General features: G+C 36.8%; 3 protein-coding genes across 3 annotated transcripts; 2 read left to right on the top strand and 1 right to left on the bottom strand.

The window, feature by feature from the left end:
* The first annotated feature begins 1,966 nt into the window (after window positions 1-1,966).
* Window positions 1,967-2,530, top strand: LOC107029874. The gene has a single exon (XM_015231320.1). It carries the CDS (start codon window positions 1,967-1,969, stop codon window positions 2,528-2,530), a length of 564 nt encoding a protein of 187 aa, XP_015086806.1.
* A 3,445-nt stretch (window positions 2,531-5,975) lies between these two features.
* LOC107031474 (importin subunit beta-1) lies at window positions 5,976-9,713 on the top strand. The gene is made up of 3 exons (XM_015232868.2): window positions 5,976-6,146; window positions 6,725-9,149; window positions 9,244-9,713. The coding sequence occupies exons 2-3, from the start codon at window positions 6,733-6,735 to the stop codon at window positions 9,446-9,448; spliced, it is 2,622 nt and encodes an 873-aa protein (XP_015088354.1). The 5' UTR covers window positions 5,976-6,146; window positions 6,725-6,732; the 3' UTR covers window positions 9,449-9,713.
* Window positions 9,714-10,194: 481 nt separating this feature from the next.
* Window positions 10,195-13,005, bottom strand: LOC107029502 (lectin-domain containing receptor kinase VI.3-like). The gene has a single exon (XM_015230929.2). The coding sequence runs from the start codon at window positions 12,641-12,643 to the stop codon at window positions 10,619-10,621; it is 2,025 nt and encodes a 674-aa protein (XP_015086415.1). The 5' UTR covers window positions 12,644-13,005; the 3' UTR covers window positions 10,195-10,618.
* Between the last annotated feature and the right edge of the window lie 5,037 nt (window positions 13,006-18,042).

Here is an 18,042-nt window from a genome sequence, read left to right as displayed (position 1 = left end):
CCTCCATCCACCTATTGGCCCCCAAATACCCTTCACATCCACCTTTGGGTCCAAATTTACCCCTTCATTAACAGACCAAAATTAAAAATAATTAAATAATAATTTTTAGTGACGTGGCACTCAACCATTGGTTGTAATTTAATTATTTAAAATAATTTTAAATCCACCCATTACCTACCCATTTTAACTAAACCCACCCATTTTAACTAAACCCACCCATTACTTTCCCATTCATTTTTCCCTTATTACCCTTCTCTCTCCTAACTTTCCTATTCATTTTTCCAGTTATACCCAATCCCTTCTCAGGTAATTTCGTTCAACAATTCTTTAATCTTTCTATATCCTTTTCTTCTTTTCTACAAAGATTTCATTTGAAAGTGTTTTTGTTGCTTTTTCCTTTAACGTGTATGCGAACTTATGTGTTAAAACTTGGATCGAATCAAATAGAGTTTCAAGTTGATGTTGTTATCCTTTATTTAGAATGCATCTATAGCACCTGATTGACTAACTATACAAGATATCTAATGAGTTCTAATTGAAAATGGTCACAAAATGATTTGGTGTTAACAAGGAGAGTTTCTGTTTGTGTTTACTTGTACAATTTGTGTGTGTAAATAGATGGCTTCAAATCATTTGCATTCATATGGAGTTATGGACCATTAAAACTTAGATATTGTGTTATTTGCCGGTTCCTCTATAGCAAAATCAATTGTTAAACATGACTTCAAGTCTGAAATGCTTTGCTTGTACTTTGCAGATTTTCAATTGTCCTCTGTCTCTAGATGTTGGCTGCTTCCTTTATAGCTATTGTTATGGGCTAAACAAATACATATGTTGACTTAAAAGTAATGGGTGGGTTTAGTTAAAATGGGTGGGTAATGGGTGGGTTTAAAATTATTTTAAATAATTAAATTACAACCAATGATTGAGTGCCACGTCATTAAAAATTATTATTTAATTATTTTTAATTTTGGTCTGTTAATGAAGGGGTAAATTTGGATCCAAAGATGGATGTGAAGGGTATTTGGGGGCCAATAGGTGGATGGAGGGTAATTGTGTACCATTTTCAATACTTCGAGGGTATTTTAGGCCCTTTTCCGTTCTTTTTATACTATTTTTATATGCATTACACATGGATGGAGAGTCTATCAAAATAGTTTTTACCTTTACATGGTAAAAATAAAATTATATACAAATTTTTTTTTATGTATTTGTGAAATTATATTAAATATGCCGTAATTTAGTTGTGGAGATACCATATATATCATACTAGCGTATTCATATTATTATTCTTATTTGTTATTCACGTAGACTTTTATTATTCATGAGCACAATACTTCACAATTCACACCAAAATTTCGTACTGTTTGACATACTGCTTCACTAAATAACAATTTCGTATTACATTTTCAAGTGATATACATTAATTTTAATACTATTATTTTTACAAAAAAACCTATTTTTTGTACGAAAATTCTTCCTTTAGTGCAACAAAAAATGTGTAATAATTAATACTTGATGATACTTACTCTGGCACTAACACAAAAGTACATTTAGAAACCATGTGGCATCAAAATGTTTCTCCTCTTAAATAACCTGTGACATGACCAAATAAAAGTTTACACTTTTTTAGCTTCAAACTTCACGAGAATCCCCATAGTTACAACTACTAATAATTATGACTAAACTTTTTAACCTTACTGATCAGACAAATAACCACACAAGTGCTTATTTTCTCCATTTGTCTTACATATTCCAATAGTATCTCTCAAAATCCATGGAAAAACAAGTACAAGTAGAAGAAGAGAAAAAAGAAAAATGTCCAAGAAAATTAGATTTTAGTGCTCCTCTCTTGTCAACTAGACGTTCTAGTGAAAAATCATTATCTTGTCCCAATCAACTTTCCATTGACATTTTTAATAGAGTGCCATTTTCTTGGGAACAAAGCCCTGGAAAACCAAAAGAAATGAGGTTAACAACAAACATTGAAATTGTACCACCTCCAAAATTGCCACCATGTATGTGGCGGCATACAAGAAAAGATCAATTATTAGGTACAACAAGTAGTACTACTACAACTACTAAATCGTACAATGAGGTTTATGATGTTGACAACCATGATGTTTACTCAGATGCTCTAGATGTTTTTTCGTTAGGGGATGAGTCTAATGATGAGACGGAATATAGAAAATCGAATAAGGAGCTGGTTGTTCATGAGGAATGTAATTATGATTGGTCCACCAGTAAGCCAGCAGTACCAAATTTCATCATTCAAAGATTTCTTAAAGATGCAAAGGTACTAGCTATTTCATCTACCTTGGAGAATAGATTACAAGAGGATGAGCAAATTAATGGAAGAAGAAAATGTAGTTTTTCTCCTAAGGCAACAGTATCATGTGTGCTTGACATGTTTATTCCATGGAGGATAAAACCCAAGCCATGTTGTGTGAAGAATAGTGTAGTGGCAGCTTCGAGACCTCAATGGAGCAATAAAGACAAGCATGCATTAGATGAGGATCCTAAATTTTAATAGCATGCATGTGCCTTCAACTGATCGAGGATGTGATCTTAGATAAAGGACCCGGATTAGGATAAGGCTAGTAGACAATTGAGATCAGTTGTCTCACTTATCCTTCCATACTAGTAGTCGTACTACTTTGATAGATTGTGTTGCTATATTTGTTAATTCTTGTAGTTCAATTTATATTAGTATTACTTTGTTGTAGTTATTATTCTTTTCGACTTCTTTTTACAAACAGAGACAAGATGCGGATTCGAAATTTTAATAATAAGTACCTTCAGCTAGATAGGAGGTTATGGAGGATTGGAATTAGGATAGAAAGCTAGTAAATATATAGTCGATAATTGTCTTACAAGTAAATGCATGGGTACGTACATAAGGCAGACACCTCTTTTTAATTGCTCTGGAATACCTGCAATGTTAAAGGTGATGCATCCAACAGTTAAAGGTGATGCATATTTGCTTATTCACTGATGTTAAAAGCTGAAGTACAATCTATGGCAGAAGCTTTTACAAAAGCCTCTGGGCTACAGGCCAACACTAATAAGAGTTCAATTTGCATGACTGGGGCACATTACCTTTCAAATACAAATACAAATACTTGGGGGTGCACGCACAGTAGTACTGTTGATCGATAAAATTTCTCAAGTGTTGGACTACTAGCTAGGCTTCAACTTATAAAGTTTGTAGGTCCAAAAGGATTACGACACAACTTTCTTATCGACGGGAGATGTAATAGCCTGCTGTTGGAGGCCTCAATGTAATGCATTTGCAGACTATTGAATGCTACGTGGGTTATCAGGAAGATTATTGATCCTGAATGCAACTACAATCATATCCAAGGTGATCAGATTACAGACTATGATAAAATAAATAAAATGCAAGTTTATATGCTCCCTCAGTTACCTTGGAAGAGCATCCATCCACGACATTGGTTGGCTCTACTAAAGAGGCTTACTACTGCTAATGAATATTCTTTGAATGTACTATTACACAAAGCTTTTGGAAACATCACAACCCTTCATAATAGTCACAACTTTTCATAAAAATCACAATTTTTCGTAAAAGTCGCAACTTCCTGTTAATAGGTTATAAATAGTTTAAACTTGACATACCAAAAAAAATTAATTAAAACCTATAAACTCCCAGGCAACACCATGAAGAGAGCAGAAGGCAATTATCATAACAAAAGAATGTTTGAATTCGGGGAAAGAATTGGGTGGGAATTGCAGAATGTAGATGAAAAGCTGATTAATGACTTCTGCAGCAGAATCGGCGTAAAAAAACGGGTTTTAAAGGTATGGTTGCATAATAATAAGAATAAGAAGAAAAATCATCAACCCACAACTGATGCATTGCCTGAAGGTGCTATTATTCACAATCAACCCACAATTGATATATTGCCTGAAGATGCTATTCACAAGATACTCTCTAATGTTAATTATATGGAAGCATCACGGATGATAATTCTCTCCAGAGCATGGCTAAAAGCTTGGTTGACTCATCCCAACTTGTTATTCATAGCTTGTTCAGGGGCGGAGGAGAGGGCTGAATGGAGTAGTACCAGAGGTAAAATTGACATGGATATAGTGGATAAAATTATGAAGAGATACAGGGATAAGGAAATTCCTATTGACAAGTTTGAACTTTCCATCGACATTTGGAAACCTACTCGTTATATTTTCATTAGGATTGATAAGTGGCTTGACATTGCTCTTCAAAATGGTGTAACCGAGCTAGTCTACAGAAATTTAGGATTCTTTTCATCCTTCAATATTTTCAAAATTTTGACAGCAACACATTTACGGGAATTGGTGTTGGAGAGTTGTAATCTGGTGTATTTTTCTTCATTACCTACTAGTTATGAGGGGAATAATTGTCTTTCTTTGAGAAAGCTTTGTCTAGATGGTGTAACTTTAGACGATAACATGCTACAAGGTCTAGTCAATAATTATCCCTTGATCGACAATTTAATCATTCTCTATTGTTCCGGGTGGAAAAAGTTTGAGGTGCGAAATCTTCAAAACATTAGGTCACTTCAGATTGCGATAGAGAAGAATCAGAGTGTTGAAATCGAAGCACCAACTCTTCAATACTTATCTTATTTTAGTTATTGTTTGGACGAATTGGATATTGTTGAGTTTCCGAATCTGGAATCTTTAGAGATATCTGGTAGTTTTTCTTCAACAAGGTTTAAAATTGGCACAAGTGAATCGTTGAGGGTCCTGAAGATTAATAATTTGCGGATTAATGATCGTCAGAAAATTGAAGTATATGCTCCAAATTTGGTATCACTCGAGTATGCAGGGTACTATCTTCCGCAGCTTAAACTTGCAAAAGTATCAAGCAAATTCAACAACTTAATTTTTAATTCCAAGGAAAACTCTTTGGATAATAAGTGGTTCTGTCGATGGATGGAATTTCTATCAAATTGGTCACAAGTTTCCATTCAAGTTTCAGTTTATATTTACAGATGTGGTGAGATCAATATGGAGCATTTGAATCGACACTATGGAGTTGCTGCTACCCCAAAAGTGGACGTTTTGGATGTAATTATAGAGCCAAGAGACGATCCTCCAACATTTGTGGATGCTTTGTTGTGGTGTTTTCGTCCGAGGAAACTCCACATATCATCATCATTCAAAATGATTATATATCTCATCCATCGGTTATTGTATATAAAGAATTTGAGTGATGAAAACGAGGAGCCTCAACTTATTCAATTAAAACAAGTAAAAGCCTACAAATTTGATGGGAAGAATGAAAGTTGGCATCCTGTGAACCTCAAGAGCATGAAGCTGAAAACAGGGGGGGATCCGGAGAAATTTTATTTTTTATTAGATTGGTGATTCGTCATGAATTCATTAACAATTGTTCTGTTTTGGATTTTATGATTTAAAAATTTTATTTACCTGCAGTAAAATTTTACGCTCAAAACAGGAATTTAGTACCCATTCCATTGTTGGGGTGAATAGGAAATCAAAAGTTGTCGAGGATTTGTGATTTTTTCATCTTTTCTAAAGGTCGTGATCGTCTAAAATGTTTCAATTACTTTTTTGGGCTTGGTAAAAGTACAAATGCATTTCCTTTACTAAAAAGTAAAGCCCAACTCAGAAATGAAGCCCAACTCATGAGTTGTACAACTCAACAAAGCCCAACTAGTTATCATGAGCCATAAGCCATTAGTACGGCACGTGTGAGAATTTCAAAAACCACTAGGGTTAAAGTCNTAACTTTTTTGGGCTTGGTAAAAGTACAAATGCATTTCCTTTACTAAAAAGTAAAGCCCAACTTAGAAATGAAGCCCAACTCATAAGTTGAACAACTCAACAAAGCCCAACTAGTTAACATGAGCCATAAGCCATTAGTACGGCACGTGTGAGAATTTCAAAAACCACTAGGGTTAAAGTCATCTTCAGTATTTGTAGGGTTTTTTCAACTCTTCAAATATATAAACTTCCTCCATATCCCGCTTCTTAACACTATTCGAAAATACCCCACCCCCCACCCCAAATTCACCTTCACAAACAACAGCAAAAATCACAACTGTTTGATTGATTTTGTTCTCTGGAGCTAGGCAAAACCCTAGCTCTTGTTGAAATTATCTTCTTTTTTTGATTGAAAGGTAATTTTTTTTTCAACTCATTGTTCTAGGTTTTGTTTTCTTTATGAGTAAGATCTGTTTGATTTCAACGTTTTTGTGTTTTTTTGCACAGTTTTGTATGCGTTGCTGTTTTTGTTTTGGATTTGAAGTTGATTATCTGTTGTATGAAGTATAAATGTAGTTAGTTTTATATCAATCGATGTTTACTTGGAACATGAGATTTGTCTTTTGTTGATTAATTTGAGCAAGGAGTTCTGTTCCTATGGCATTTTCTTTTCTTGTTTGTGTTCGTAGAGAACTTTTGGGATTGATATTGACATCCAAACGTTTTTTCCCCCTAAGATTCCAGATGTTATCTTATTTTAAAACTTATAGCGATAGAGACGGTTGAATTGTTATTTTCAAGCCTTTTAATTGTTGTGATGATAGTATGTTACCTTGTATATGAAATTGAATGAGTATCTTAAAGTGTTGCTTTTTGCACCTACTGTGCTTTTATGGACAGAGTCATGTAATTTTCTTTAAGGTGTGACTTGATTACTTGATATGTTGTGTATTTTTAAAAACTGCTACAGTACATAATGTCGTTCAACATGTAGGGAACAACATGGCTGTTGAGATTACTCAGTTTTTGTTGGCTGCCCAATCAGCAGATGCCAAGATTCGGACTGAGGCAGAATCTAATCTTAGTCAGTTCCGAGAGCAAAACCTTCCAGGGTTTTTTCTTTCACTAGCTGTTGAGCTCTCAAATGATGGGAAGCCTACAGAATCTCGTAGGCTAGCTGGTATTGTGCTTAAGAACTCACTGGATGCTAAAGAAACTGTCAGGAAACAACAGCTTGTTCAACAGTGGCTGACAATTGATTCATCTTGCAAGTCTCAAATTAAAAGCTTGCTTCTAAGCTGCCTTGGATCATCTGTACGCGAGGCAAGTCACACTGCTTCCCAAGTGATTGCTAAAATAGCTTCCATTGAAGTTCCTCAGAAACAATGGCCAGAGCTCATTGGTTCATTGCTTGTTAACATGACACAACAAGGAAGTCCTGCATCCGTGAAACAGGCAACCTTGGAGACACTTGGTTATGTGTGTGAGGAGATATCTCACCATGATCTTGTCCAAGATGAAGTAAACTCTGTTCTCACAGCTGTTGTTCAAGGTATGAATGTTGAGGAGGAAAGTGTTGAAGTCAGACTCGCTGCAACTCGAGCTTTGTATAATGCTCTGGATTTTGCTCAGACAAACTTTGACAATGAGATGGAGAGAAATTATATTATGAAGGTCATCTGTGAGGCAGCCACAGCAAAGGAGGGACAGTTAAGGCAGGCTGCTTTTGAGTGTCTTGTTTCTATAGCATCAACGTATTATGAGTTGCTTGAACCTTACATGCAGGCTCTCTTCCAGTTGACAGCTAAAGCAGTTAAAGAAGATGAGGAGGCTGTTGCCCTTCAAGCAATTGAATTCTGGAGTTCTATCTGTGATGAAGAGATAGAGCTTCAAGATTATGAGGTCCCTGACAGTGGGGATTCCAGTGTGCAACATTCCCGTTTCATCGAGAAGGCCCTCGAAGTATTAGTTCCAATGCTGCTGGAAACTTTATTGAAACAGGATGAGGAACAGGATCAAGATGATGACATCTGGAATCTGGCTATGGCTGGTGGAACATGTCTTGGTCTTGTCGCCAGAACTGTTGGAGATGCTGTTGTTCCCCTTGTAATGCCTTTTGTGGAGGCTAACATAATGAAACCTGATTGGCGCTCACGTGAGGCTGCCATATATGCATTTGGCTCAATACTTGAAGGTCCAAGCATCGAGAAGCTATCTCCCATGGTCCATGCTGGATTAAAACATCTACTTGACGCGATGAAGGATAATAATGAACACATTAGAGATACCACAGCATGGACTCTTAGCCGTATCTTTGAGTTGCTGCACACTCCAGCTTCTGGATTTTCAGTAATCACCCCAGCCAATCTCCAACAAATAGTGGAGGTGCTGTTAGAGAGTATAAAAGATGTTCCTCATGTTGCTGAAAAAGTTTGTGGGGCTATCTATTTTCTTTCTCAAGGATATGAGGATGCTGGGACAAGCTCGTCTCTGCTCACTCCATTTATAACTCAGATTATTAGTTCTCTTATTGCAACGGCTGATCGGACTGACAGTGGTTCTAAGCTCAGAACCACAGCATATGAAACCTTGAATGAAGTTGTTAGGTGCTCTAATCTTTCTGAAACATCTCAGATTATTAATCACCTTTGCCCTGTTATCATGGACAAGTTGGCACAAACTTTTGAGCTTCAGATTCTATCCTCTGATGATAGAGAAAAACAGGGAGATCTACAGGCTTCTCTATGTGGTGTACTCCAGGTTATTATTCAGAAGCTAAGTAGTGCTGATGAAACCAAGGCTATAATACTCCAAGTTGCTGACCAGATCATGACATTGTTCCTGAAGGTTTTTGCCTGTCGTAGCTCAACTGTCCACGAAGAGGCTATGCTTGCTATTGGTGCGCTGGCCTATGCAACTGGATCAGACTTTTTGAAGTATATGCCAGAGTTTTACAAGTATATTGAGATGGGGCTGCAGAATTTTGAAGAATACCAGGTTTGTTCCATCTCAGTGGGGGTGGTTGGTGATATTTGCCGTGCATTGGATGACAAGATCTTGCCATACTGTGATGGGATCATGACTCTTCTTCTCAAAGACTTATCTAGCGGTGAACTTAACCGATCTGTAAAACCTCCCATATTCTCCTGCTTTGGGGATATTGCGCTTGCTATTGGTGAACACTTTGAGAAGTACCTTCAGTATGCATTACCTATGATGCAAAGTGCAGCTCAAATGTGTGCCCAACTAGACAATAGTGATGATGAAATGCTAGAATATGGCAACCAGCTCAGACGCAGTATTTTTGAAGCATACTCTGGACTTCTTCAAGGATTTAAGAGTACCAAGGCCAACTTGATGTTACCCCATGCTCCTCATCTCTTGCAGTTCATTGAACTGGTTGCCAAAGACAGCCCAAGGTAGTATTGTTAACTGAATTTCATGGATACTTCAATATTCTTATCATATTTGCACCTTCTGAGTTGTGACATGTGTATTGTGGTTCTTTTGTAGAGACGAGAGTGTAACAAAAGCAGCAGTAGCTGTGTTGGGAGATCTAGCTGATGCTCTTGGTTCCAGTGCAAAGACCATATTCAAAGATCCTGCATTTCTCGAACAGCTTTTGGGTGAGTGTCTTCAATCCGATGATGAACAGCTGAAAGAAACAGCAACCTGGACACAAGGAATGATTGGGCGCGCTTTTTCTGTTTGTGGGTGAGCTGTATCTTAGAGTTGCTCTTTATCTAGGAATCTTGTTTTTTTTACCCCATCATATTGCCGAGGCTGAGTTGTCAGGTTACCAAGGTGGGGTTTATATAATCAACTAAGCTTGCATCTCTTGTGTTGGCTATGAAAGTTGAAATTCTTCCTTTAAAATTTTTGGTATGCAGACTTGTAGCTTCAAAAAGTGTCAAGGTCACCTTGCTGTTGTTATAACTTTGTCTAGTCTATAATATTACAAGTCAGCCATTTTCTTTTGATCAGCTTCCAGTAACTCATCTTTCTGTGATTTCACAAATCTAAACAAAAAACGTATTGCGGTGACCTGTTTTTTTTTTAATTATCGAACTATTGAACGGATTTAGCAATGTATTGACCTTTAACTATAATCTCCTCTGTCCAAGGAGAATATAAATAAAGTAAAAAAAAGAATATAGAGAAAGAATGAGACCTCCGAATGGTTATTATACTATAAAATTTGCAAACTATATTGNTAATTATCGAACTATTGAACGGATTTAGCAATGTATTGACCTTTAACTATAATCTCCTCTGTCCAAGGAGAATATAAATATGAAAGTAAAAAAAAAATATAGAGAAAGAATGAGACCTCCGAATGGTTATTATACTATAAAATTTGCAAACTATATTGATCCTCACTAACCAAATAGGCCACATCATGTAACGTAATTTGTATCAACTTTATATCATTAACTGGATTAAAGGTGGAAGTATAACCCCATCTTAGCAAAGTTGCTTTCCATTACCATTGGAAAAACACAAATCATGCCTCAAACTAAATAGATGATTACAAAAGTCTCCAGTGATTAATAAACCATGCCTCAAACAAAGCTGCAATTCTTTTTTTTTTTTTGAGAAAATGACCAATTGGTTTTGGTTCTGAACCCTACAACAAAAACTCATCTCATACATGAAATTAGAATAACACAATTAGAATCTGTGTTTAAAACATTCAAGAAATAGAGTTTGTACATGAACAAAAGTATAGGATGTGATAAGTGATATTGCAGACATAGGAGTGAGATTAGGTTTCTCTTCCTTGTTAGCTTGTGAATGTTGAATGAGCCCAGAAACAGATGACCTATCTAAAGAGTAATTGCAGAATTATGAGGAAGAAAAATAGGATTTGGGTACAAATTCCATGTTTTCATCGACCAGAATGGAGTGAACTAGATGATATCTGTCCGACGGATAGCGAACGACGTGATATATTGATTGTATCAGTAGAAAACACTTCCAAGAACTTGGCTGTGATTTCATCAACCCTATCAGATCCAATACAACTCAACTGTTGCTCAAAAACTGGAAGTGATTCATCTCCATTGAGGTACTTCATTACTTGTCTCATTGTTGGCCTAGCTTCTGACCTTGGGTGAGAACAAACAAGCCCAAGTCTGAAAATCATTTGAACCTCTTTATCTACATACACTGAATTCAACCTTTGATCAACTGCATCAAGAATATTACCTAGTTGTAAACATTCAATCACCCAATCAGCTAGTACTAAAGCTCCTTTCCCTGGTTCATAGACAATAGGAGGTCTTCCACTAGCTACTTCAAGAAGTAGTACACCATATGCATACACATCCGTTCTCGTTGAGGCCTTTCCTGTTCGTGTCAATTCTGGTGCAATGTACCCTATTGTGCCAACAACATTTGTTGTGTGTGAATTCTTGCCATGGTCGTATAATCTTGCTAACCCAAAATCCCCTAACCGGCCATTCATTTCCCCATCAATAAGGACGTTACTGCTTTTCACATCGCGATGTATTACCACTTGTTCCCATTCTTCATGCAAGTAAAGAAGCCCTGCAGCAATCCCTTTGATGATGTTAAATCTCTGTTCCCATGTTAAAACAATGTCCCTCTTCTGTCTGTAAAGTAATGAATCAAGACTTCCATTTGGGACATAGTCATACACTAGGAGAAGATCATTTTTGTTCTTGCACCAGCCTTGAAGGTTGATCAAGTGTTTGTGCCTTAACCTGCCTAAGCTTTCGATCTCCGCTGCAAATTCTCTCATTCCTTGAAGAGAATTGCTCGATATCTTCTTCACTGCAACTTCTGCTCCATTAGTAGGCAAAACACCCTTGTAAACAGCACCAAATCCACCAACTCCAATTAGTTCACTCTCCTGGAATCCCTTAGTTGCCTTGTAAAGATGTCTATATCGGAACCTGTGAGGACAATCCAGCTCCCAGTCCTCTAGAACTTCATGTTGCCTCATCCTTGTATAGATGTAAAATGCCCCAAGGAGCAGGATAACGACGGAGCAAAATGTTCCGATCAAGGCCCTTTTGAGATGGGAATTCTTGGATGATGTTACCACTTCAGGTGGGGCAACAGGTAGCTTTACAAGATCTAAAGGATCAGCAGCTCCATTCAACCGAAAACTCCAACCCAAGATGTAATGAGAGCTCGCTTTGTCTCCCGTGGCTGCTGAGAAACCAGCATACATAGTTTCGTTCAACACAGTAGATAAATCTACGACCTCACTGATCAGAGGCCTACCTGGCTTTGGAACTGTTATGGGAGATATAGTTACATTCACCACTTTGCTCATTCCATCATAATCAATCCAAGCTTGAATTGATTCTCCACTTTGTAGATTTACCTGCTCTGCTACAGCAGAATCATTAACATAGTAGTCAGCTGATTTTGACGCTGTAGGGCTCATGCCATTTCTGTTGACCCCAATGTGATTTCCATCTGTGTCTACACCTTCATTGTGACCATTCACAGTGTCAAATTCAACCATGAAGATGTGGTTAGTATCATTGCCATCGTTCGTAATGTTGACGACTCCAAGAAAATGATCACCCTGAGCACCCGGAAAACCCGGGGATGGAGATAAGGTGAAAGCAAAGCCAAAGCCACCAGAGGTTTTCTCAAGAGGGACGATGGCGAAGACGAAGTATGTACTAAATGAAGTAACATTTTTAGTACTGGAGTTGAAAATTGGTACAGGATTGGGGTGGAAAGCATGACCTATAACATTATATGATCTATTAGTGAGCTTAAGTGCACCACTTGAATTGATTATTGCTACTCCGTCTCTAATGATATTTGAGTTATTGAATCCATTGTAAGCAAAATCAAAAGATTGAGCTCTCACAAGAATAGGGCAAAAGATCAATGCAAGAATAATAACTAGGCAATAGGGATTGTCCATGGAGTTGTTGAAAGTACAAATTATTAAGTTTTTGTGCAATATTTATATTCAATTCAAAGAGACAATTATAACATACTACTTTATATGGACATGAGGTTGTATTTTCTAAGTCAATGCTTCCTCATTAATTCATGGAGAGACTTTGAAACAAGCAAAAAGAATGGGAATTGGGAGAAAACCTGTCGTTATAAGTTGACCTGGAAGTAGCATATGAGAGAGGGGGCAAAAGGGTTGCTATATACACCAAGGATGATTTGCACTTTGATTTTGAACTATTCAACTTTTCTAGAATAACAAACAAGCAAGAAGATCCACACAAATTTAATTAGGCTAAGAATTGTTCTTGGGAGTTTAATTTAGTTTTAGTATACACAAAACACGTGTTATTAAATGTCAAACCATGTTTAATTATTTTTATCATGTGCACCCTCCACTCATCAACTGACTAATGAGGATAAAAAGCTTTCCATGTATATACAATATAATAATAAATAACGCAATAAACTATTCATGAAAAGGCAAACAAACTACACAGTTGACTAATGATAGTAAATTTAATTATATGATTGTTTAGTGATACTTAATCATTCCACCTAATCATAATATTATCTTTCTTGGTAGATAGATAATCAAATTAATTAAGTGATAAGAATAACCATGGTATGATCATAGTATGATGGACATTGGTGATGTGGGTCCCCATCGTCTAGTAATTTAGGACATCTCTCTTTCCCCTAAGGGTAGGTGAAAAAGGGTCAATTTTTTTATTTAATATCACTCCCAGGCAGTCTACAACTTTTTACAAACTTCAATTTTACACTCATACGAATTTTGCCAAATATAGAAATACTTAGCTTTTGTTTTGTCTTATGCAATAAACAAAGTAACGACACAGCCAACGTACGATAACTCTTTCTAACCTTTTATTAATATCAAATCAACAAAGAAAAAGGCTCACGAATTTGTCTAAGGTCAGAAACAATCCTCTAGGCCTTAGAAGAAATTTCCACGAGGCAGTTACATGCGACAGTTACAAATAACATATGTCCAACACTTGTAACCATAGGATTTAAACTATGTTTTCAACAACTATATTTCTAACATTGAGAATAAAATTCAAATTCAATTATATCCTAACCGAAATAATCAATATTCTAACACTTAGAATACTTCAGCCTACATTCCAACACTTAGAATATTTCAGTCTACTTTCAACACTTAGAATATTTCAACTATCTTCCAACACTTAGTTTTATTTTAGCAATCCATGTAAATTCCTTTGCCTTGCCATCGTCAAGTTTCACAACCTTGCTTTGTCAAGCCAACACACTGCCTTTTCTTGCCGACGATGTCTGCCCACACATAAGCCTTGCACGTCCAAACTGCTTTGCCAACAGCCAAGCACCTCGAACCTTTTCTGCATTGTTTAGCCCACATACATGCAAGACTAATACACAAATCCTTGTCATGCCTGCATGTGGTCAGTTCACGTAGTCAACGGGTCTAACAGTAGGGTGCTACAAAGAAGAAATTGATAGATTAAATCTAAAATTGATTCTTTCTAAGTCGATAATTCTTAATAATGGGCATTCTGTTACGAACTATTTTAAAACTAAGTTAAAAACGTTTCATAATTTGACTTTTTAGTAATTTTGAAAATAATACTCCTTCTGTCCCTATTTACTTGTCCCTATTTCCTCTTTTAGATGCGCTATTTACTTGTCCATTTTGACAAATCAAGAAAGGACAATTTTTTTTCCCTATTATACCCTCATTCAAACTTCTTGAGAATTTCTAAATTTTAATTCATTCTTNTATCCCTATTTCCTCTTTTAGATGCGCTATTTACTTGTCCATTTTGACAAATCAAGAAAGGACAATTTTTTTCCCTATTATACCCTCATTCAAACTTCTTGAGAATTTCTAAATTTTAATTCATTCTTTCTGAAACCATATTTAATAAGGGTAAAATTGTAACTTTACTATTTTAATTATTGTTATCTTAATATGTGTGCCTTTTCTAAAGTGAACAACTAAATAGGGACAGGGGGAGTAATAGAATCGCCAATCAATTTTAGGAAAATTAAGAAGACCACTTTAAAAAGGTAATTTTGAAAATAAATTAGAGTCGTTCAAACAATTATATAAGGTAGATTTTACGCACTTTAAAGAATCCACTAATGCGCGATTGACCATCAAATTTAAAAGTTTAGTTAATTATGATGAGATGATTATACCAAAACATTAAAAAAAGATCTACGACTCTTCTTGAAACCGTGTCTCATTTAATTAATGAATAACTAATTGTCTAGTTCAAACGTTGACAGTGAAGAAAATATCAGTGCCGTATGGCTAAGGGTTACTATGTATTTGGCAAGTGATGGAGAAAGGAGTGGTCCATGTTTGTATGACTAATATTTTTGTTTGTGTTAGAAATATACAAGTCTTACATTGATTGTTAATATGAAGTTTCCTCTTCACCTAACTTAACAAATCCTAAGTGGCGATTCTTCATCTAGAAATGAGTTTCTTAAACGTCTAGTAAAATCTATTATTAAGAATTTGAGTGGTTAATAGTAGAAGTTGAAATTTAGCAAAAAATACTTAAAAAAGATTTTTCATAGCTTGAAACATCAAGATATTATTCTTAAGGATATTTTACCAATAAAGTATGTTGTCTAAAATTCAACAAACTGTTCAAACATAAACTAGGAGAATAGACAGTGAAATTTAATAAAGAATAAAATTTAGCGCCATAGAATATATGAGGAATAATTTCTCTTGATATTGTCTCTACCAAATGAAAGGACTCAAATATATCCATGGATGACATGATAATGACTAAAGGATTTATCACCTATTTTTTTTCTAAAGTAAAATCTTCTTTAAAGTGAAGCCAATGATAGTATTTATAGGCATCGAATTGATAGAGATTAACATATGACATGGAGATTTTGTTCCATTTCATGGATGTTGATCTCGAGGTGTTACCTATGGATACATTTTTAAAGTTTGGTTAGTTTGACAATTGTTATGTGCTTATGGAAATTCGGCACAAATGAATTTCTTCGTTGGATATGAAGAGTAAATCACAAACTCTCCTTTTTGCTTACTGATTGCACCAAACACTCATAAATTTTTAATTGGTGTATGTATTAGTATTTGGAACATCATTTTCTTTTAGTTCATAATAATTATAATCTAATTTGATTTTAGATTTTGAAAAAGAAGAAGCGCAAAGCACTAAAAGTGACCTTCAAAATGGGTCGGACTGGCCGTGAGGGCCAACCGGCTGCATAGACAAGGTCTTGACGGACGTCCACAAAATTTTTTGCATTTTTGACGTCGGAATCCGGATAACCCAAAAAATTGTTTGCTATAGCACACAAAAATCGTCGAAATAGGGGTATGCGCGCTTCGGGGCTCGTTTGACCTTGAAAATGGTTTAGAGTGGAAGTGATGGCCAACTGGCTGCATAGCCAAGGTCTTGACGAACGTCCACAAATTTTTTTGGAATTTTTGACGTCCCAATCCGGATGACCCTAAAAATGGTTTGCTATAGCACACGAAAATCGTCCAAATAGGGGGTATGCGCGCTTCGGGGCTCGTTTGACCTTGAAAATGGGTCGGACTGGCCGTGATGGACAACTGACTGCATAGCCAAGGTCTTGACGGACGTCCACAAATTTTTTTGGCATATTTGACGTCGGAATCCGGATCACCTAAAAAATGGTTTGCTATAGCACACGGAAATCATCGAAATGGGGGGTATGCACGCTTCGAGGCTCGTTTGACCTTGAAAATGAGTTGGATTGGCCGTGATGGACAACTGGCTGCATAACCAAGGTATTAACGGACGTCCACAAAAAATATTTGGAATTTTTGACGTCTTAATCCAGATAACCCAAAAAATGGTTTGCTATAGCACACGAAAATCGTCGAAATGAGGGGTATGCTTGCTTCAGGGCTCGTTTGACATTCAAAATGGGTCGGACTGGCCGTGAGAGCCAACCGGCTGCATATACAAGGTATTGACGGACGTCCACAAAATTTTTTGGAATTTTTAACGTCTTAATCCGGATCACCCAAAAAATGGTTTGCTATAGCACACGAAAATCGTCGAAATTGGGGTATGTTCGCTTCGGGGCTCGTTTGACCTTCAAAATGGGTCAGACTAGCCGTGAAGGCCAATCGGCTGCATAGACAAGGTCTTGACGGACATCCACAATTTTTTTTTGGATTTTTGACATCGGAATCTGGATAACCCAAAAAATGGTTTGCTATAGCACACGAAAATCGTTAAAATAGGGGGTATGCGCGCTTCGGGGCTCGTTTGACCTTGAAAAAGGGTCGGACTAGCCGTGATGGCCAACTGGATGCATAACCAAGGTCTTGATAGACGTCCACAAAATTTTTTTGGCATTTTTGACGTCGGAATCCGGATCACCTAAAAAATGGTTTGCTATTGCTTACGAAAATCTTTGAAATTGGGGTATGCTCGCTTCGGGGCTCGTTTGACCTTGAAAATGAGTTGGATTGGCCGTGATGGAAACCTGGCTGCATAACAAAGGTATTGACGGACGTCCACAAAAAAATTTGGAATTTTTGACGTCTTAATCTGGATCACCCAAAAAATGGTTTGCTATAGCACATGAAAATCGTTAAAATAGGGGGATATGCGCGCTTCGGGGCTCGTTTGACGTATAAAATGGGTCGGACTGGCCGTGATGGCCAACTAGCTGCATAGCCAAAGTCTTGACGGACGTCCACAAAATTTTTTGGCATTTTGACGTCGGAATCCGGATCACTAAAAAAATGGTTAGCTATTGCTTACGAAAATCGTCGAAATTGGGGTATGCTCGCTTTGGGGCTCGTTTGACCTTGAAAATGAGTTGGATTGGCCGTGATGGCCAACTGCAGCATAGAAAAGGTCTTGACGGACGTCCACAAAAATTTTTATCATTTTTGACGTCGGAATCCAGATCACCCAAAAAATGGTTTGCTACACACGAAAATCGTCGAAATGAGGGGTATGCTCGCTTCGGGGCTCGTTTGACCTTGAAAATGAGTTGGATTGGCCGTGATGGAAACCTGGCTGCATAACAAAGGTATTGACGGACGTCCACAAAAAAATTTGGAATTTTTGACGTCTTAATCTGGATCACCCAAAAAATGGTTTGCTATAGCACATGAAAATCGTTAAAATAGGGGGATATGCGCGCTTCGGGGCTCGTTTGACGTATAAAATGGGTCGGACTGGCCGTGATGGCCAACTAGCTGCATAGCCAAAGTCTTGACGGACGTCCACAAAATTTTTTGGCATTTTGACGTCGGAATCCGGATCACTAAAAAAATGGTTAGCTATTGCTTACGAAAATCGTCGAAATTGGGGTATGCTC

The sequence above is a fragment of the Solanum pennellii genome, chromosome 9 (assembly GCF_001406875.1).
Source record: "Solanum pennellii chromosome 9, SPENNV200".
Classification (NCBI taxonomy): domain Eukaryota; kingdom Viridiplantae; phylum Streptophyta; class Magnoliopsida; order Solanales; family Solanaceae; genus Solanum; species Solanum pennellii.
The sequence above is the reverse complement of the archived record's forward strand: the minus strand, read 5'-3'. Positions and strand labels throughout refer to the sequence as shown.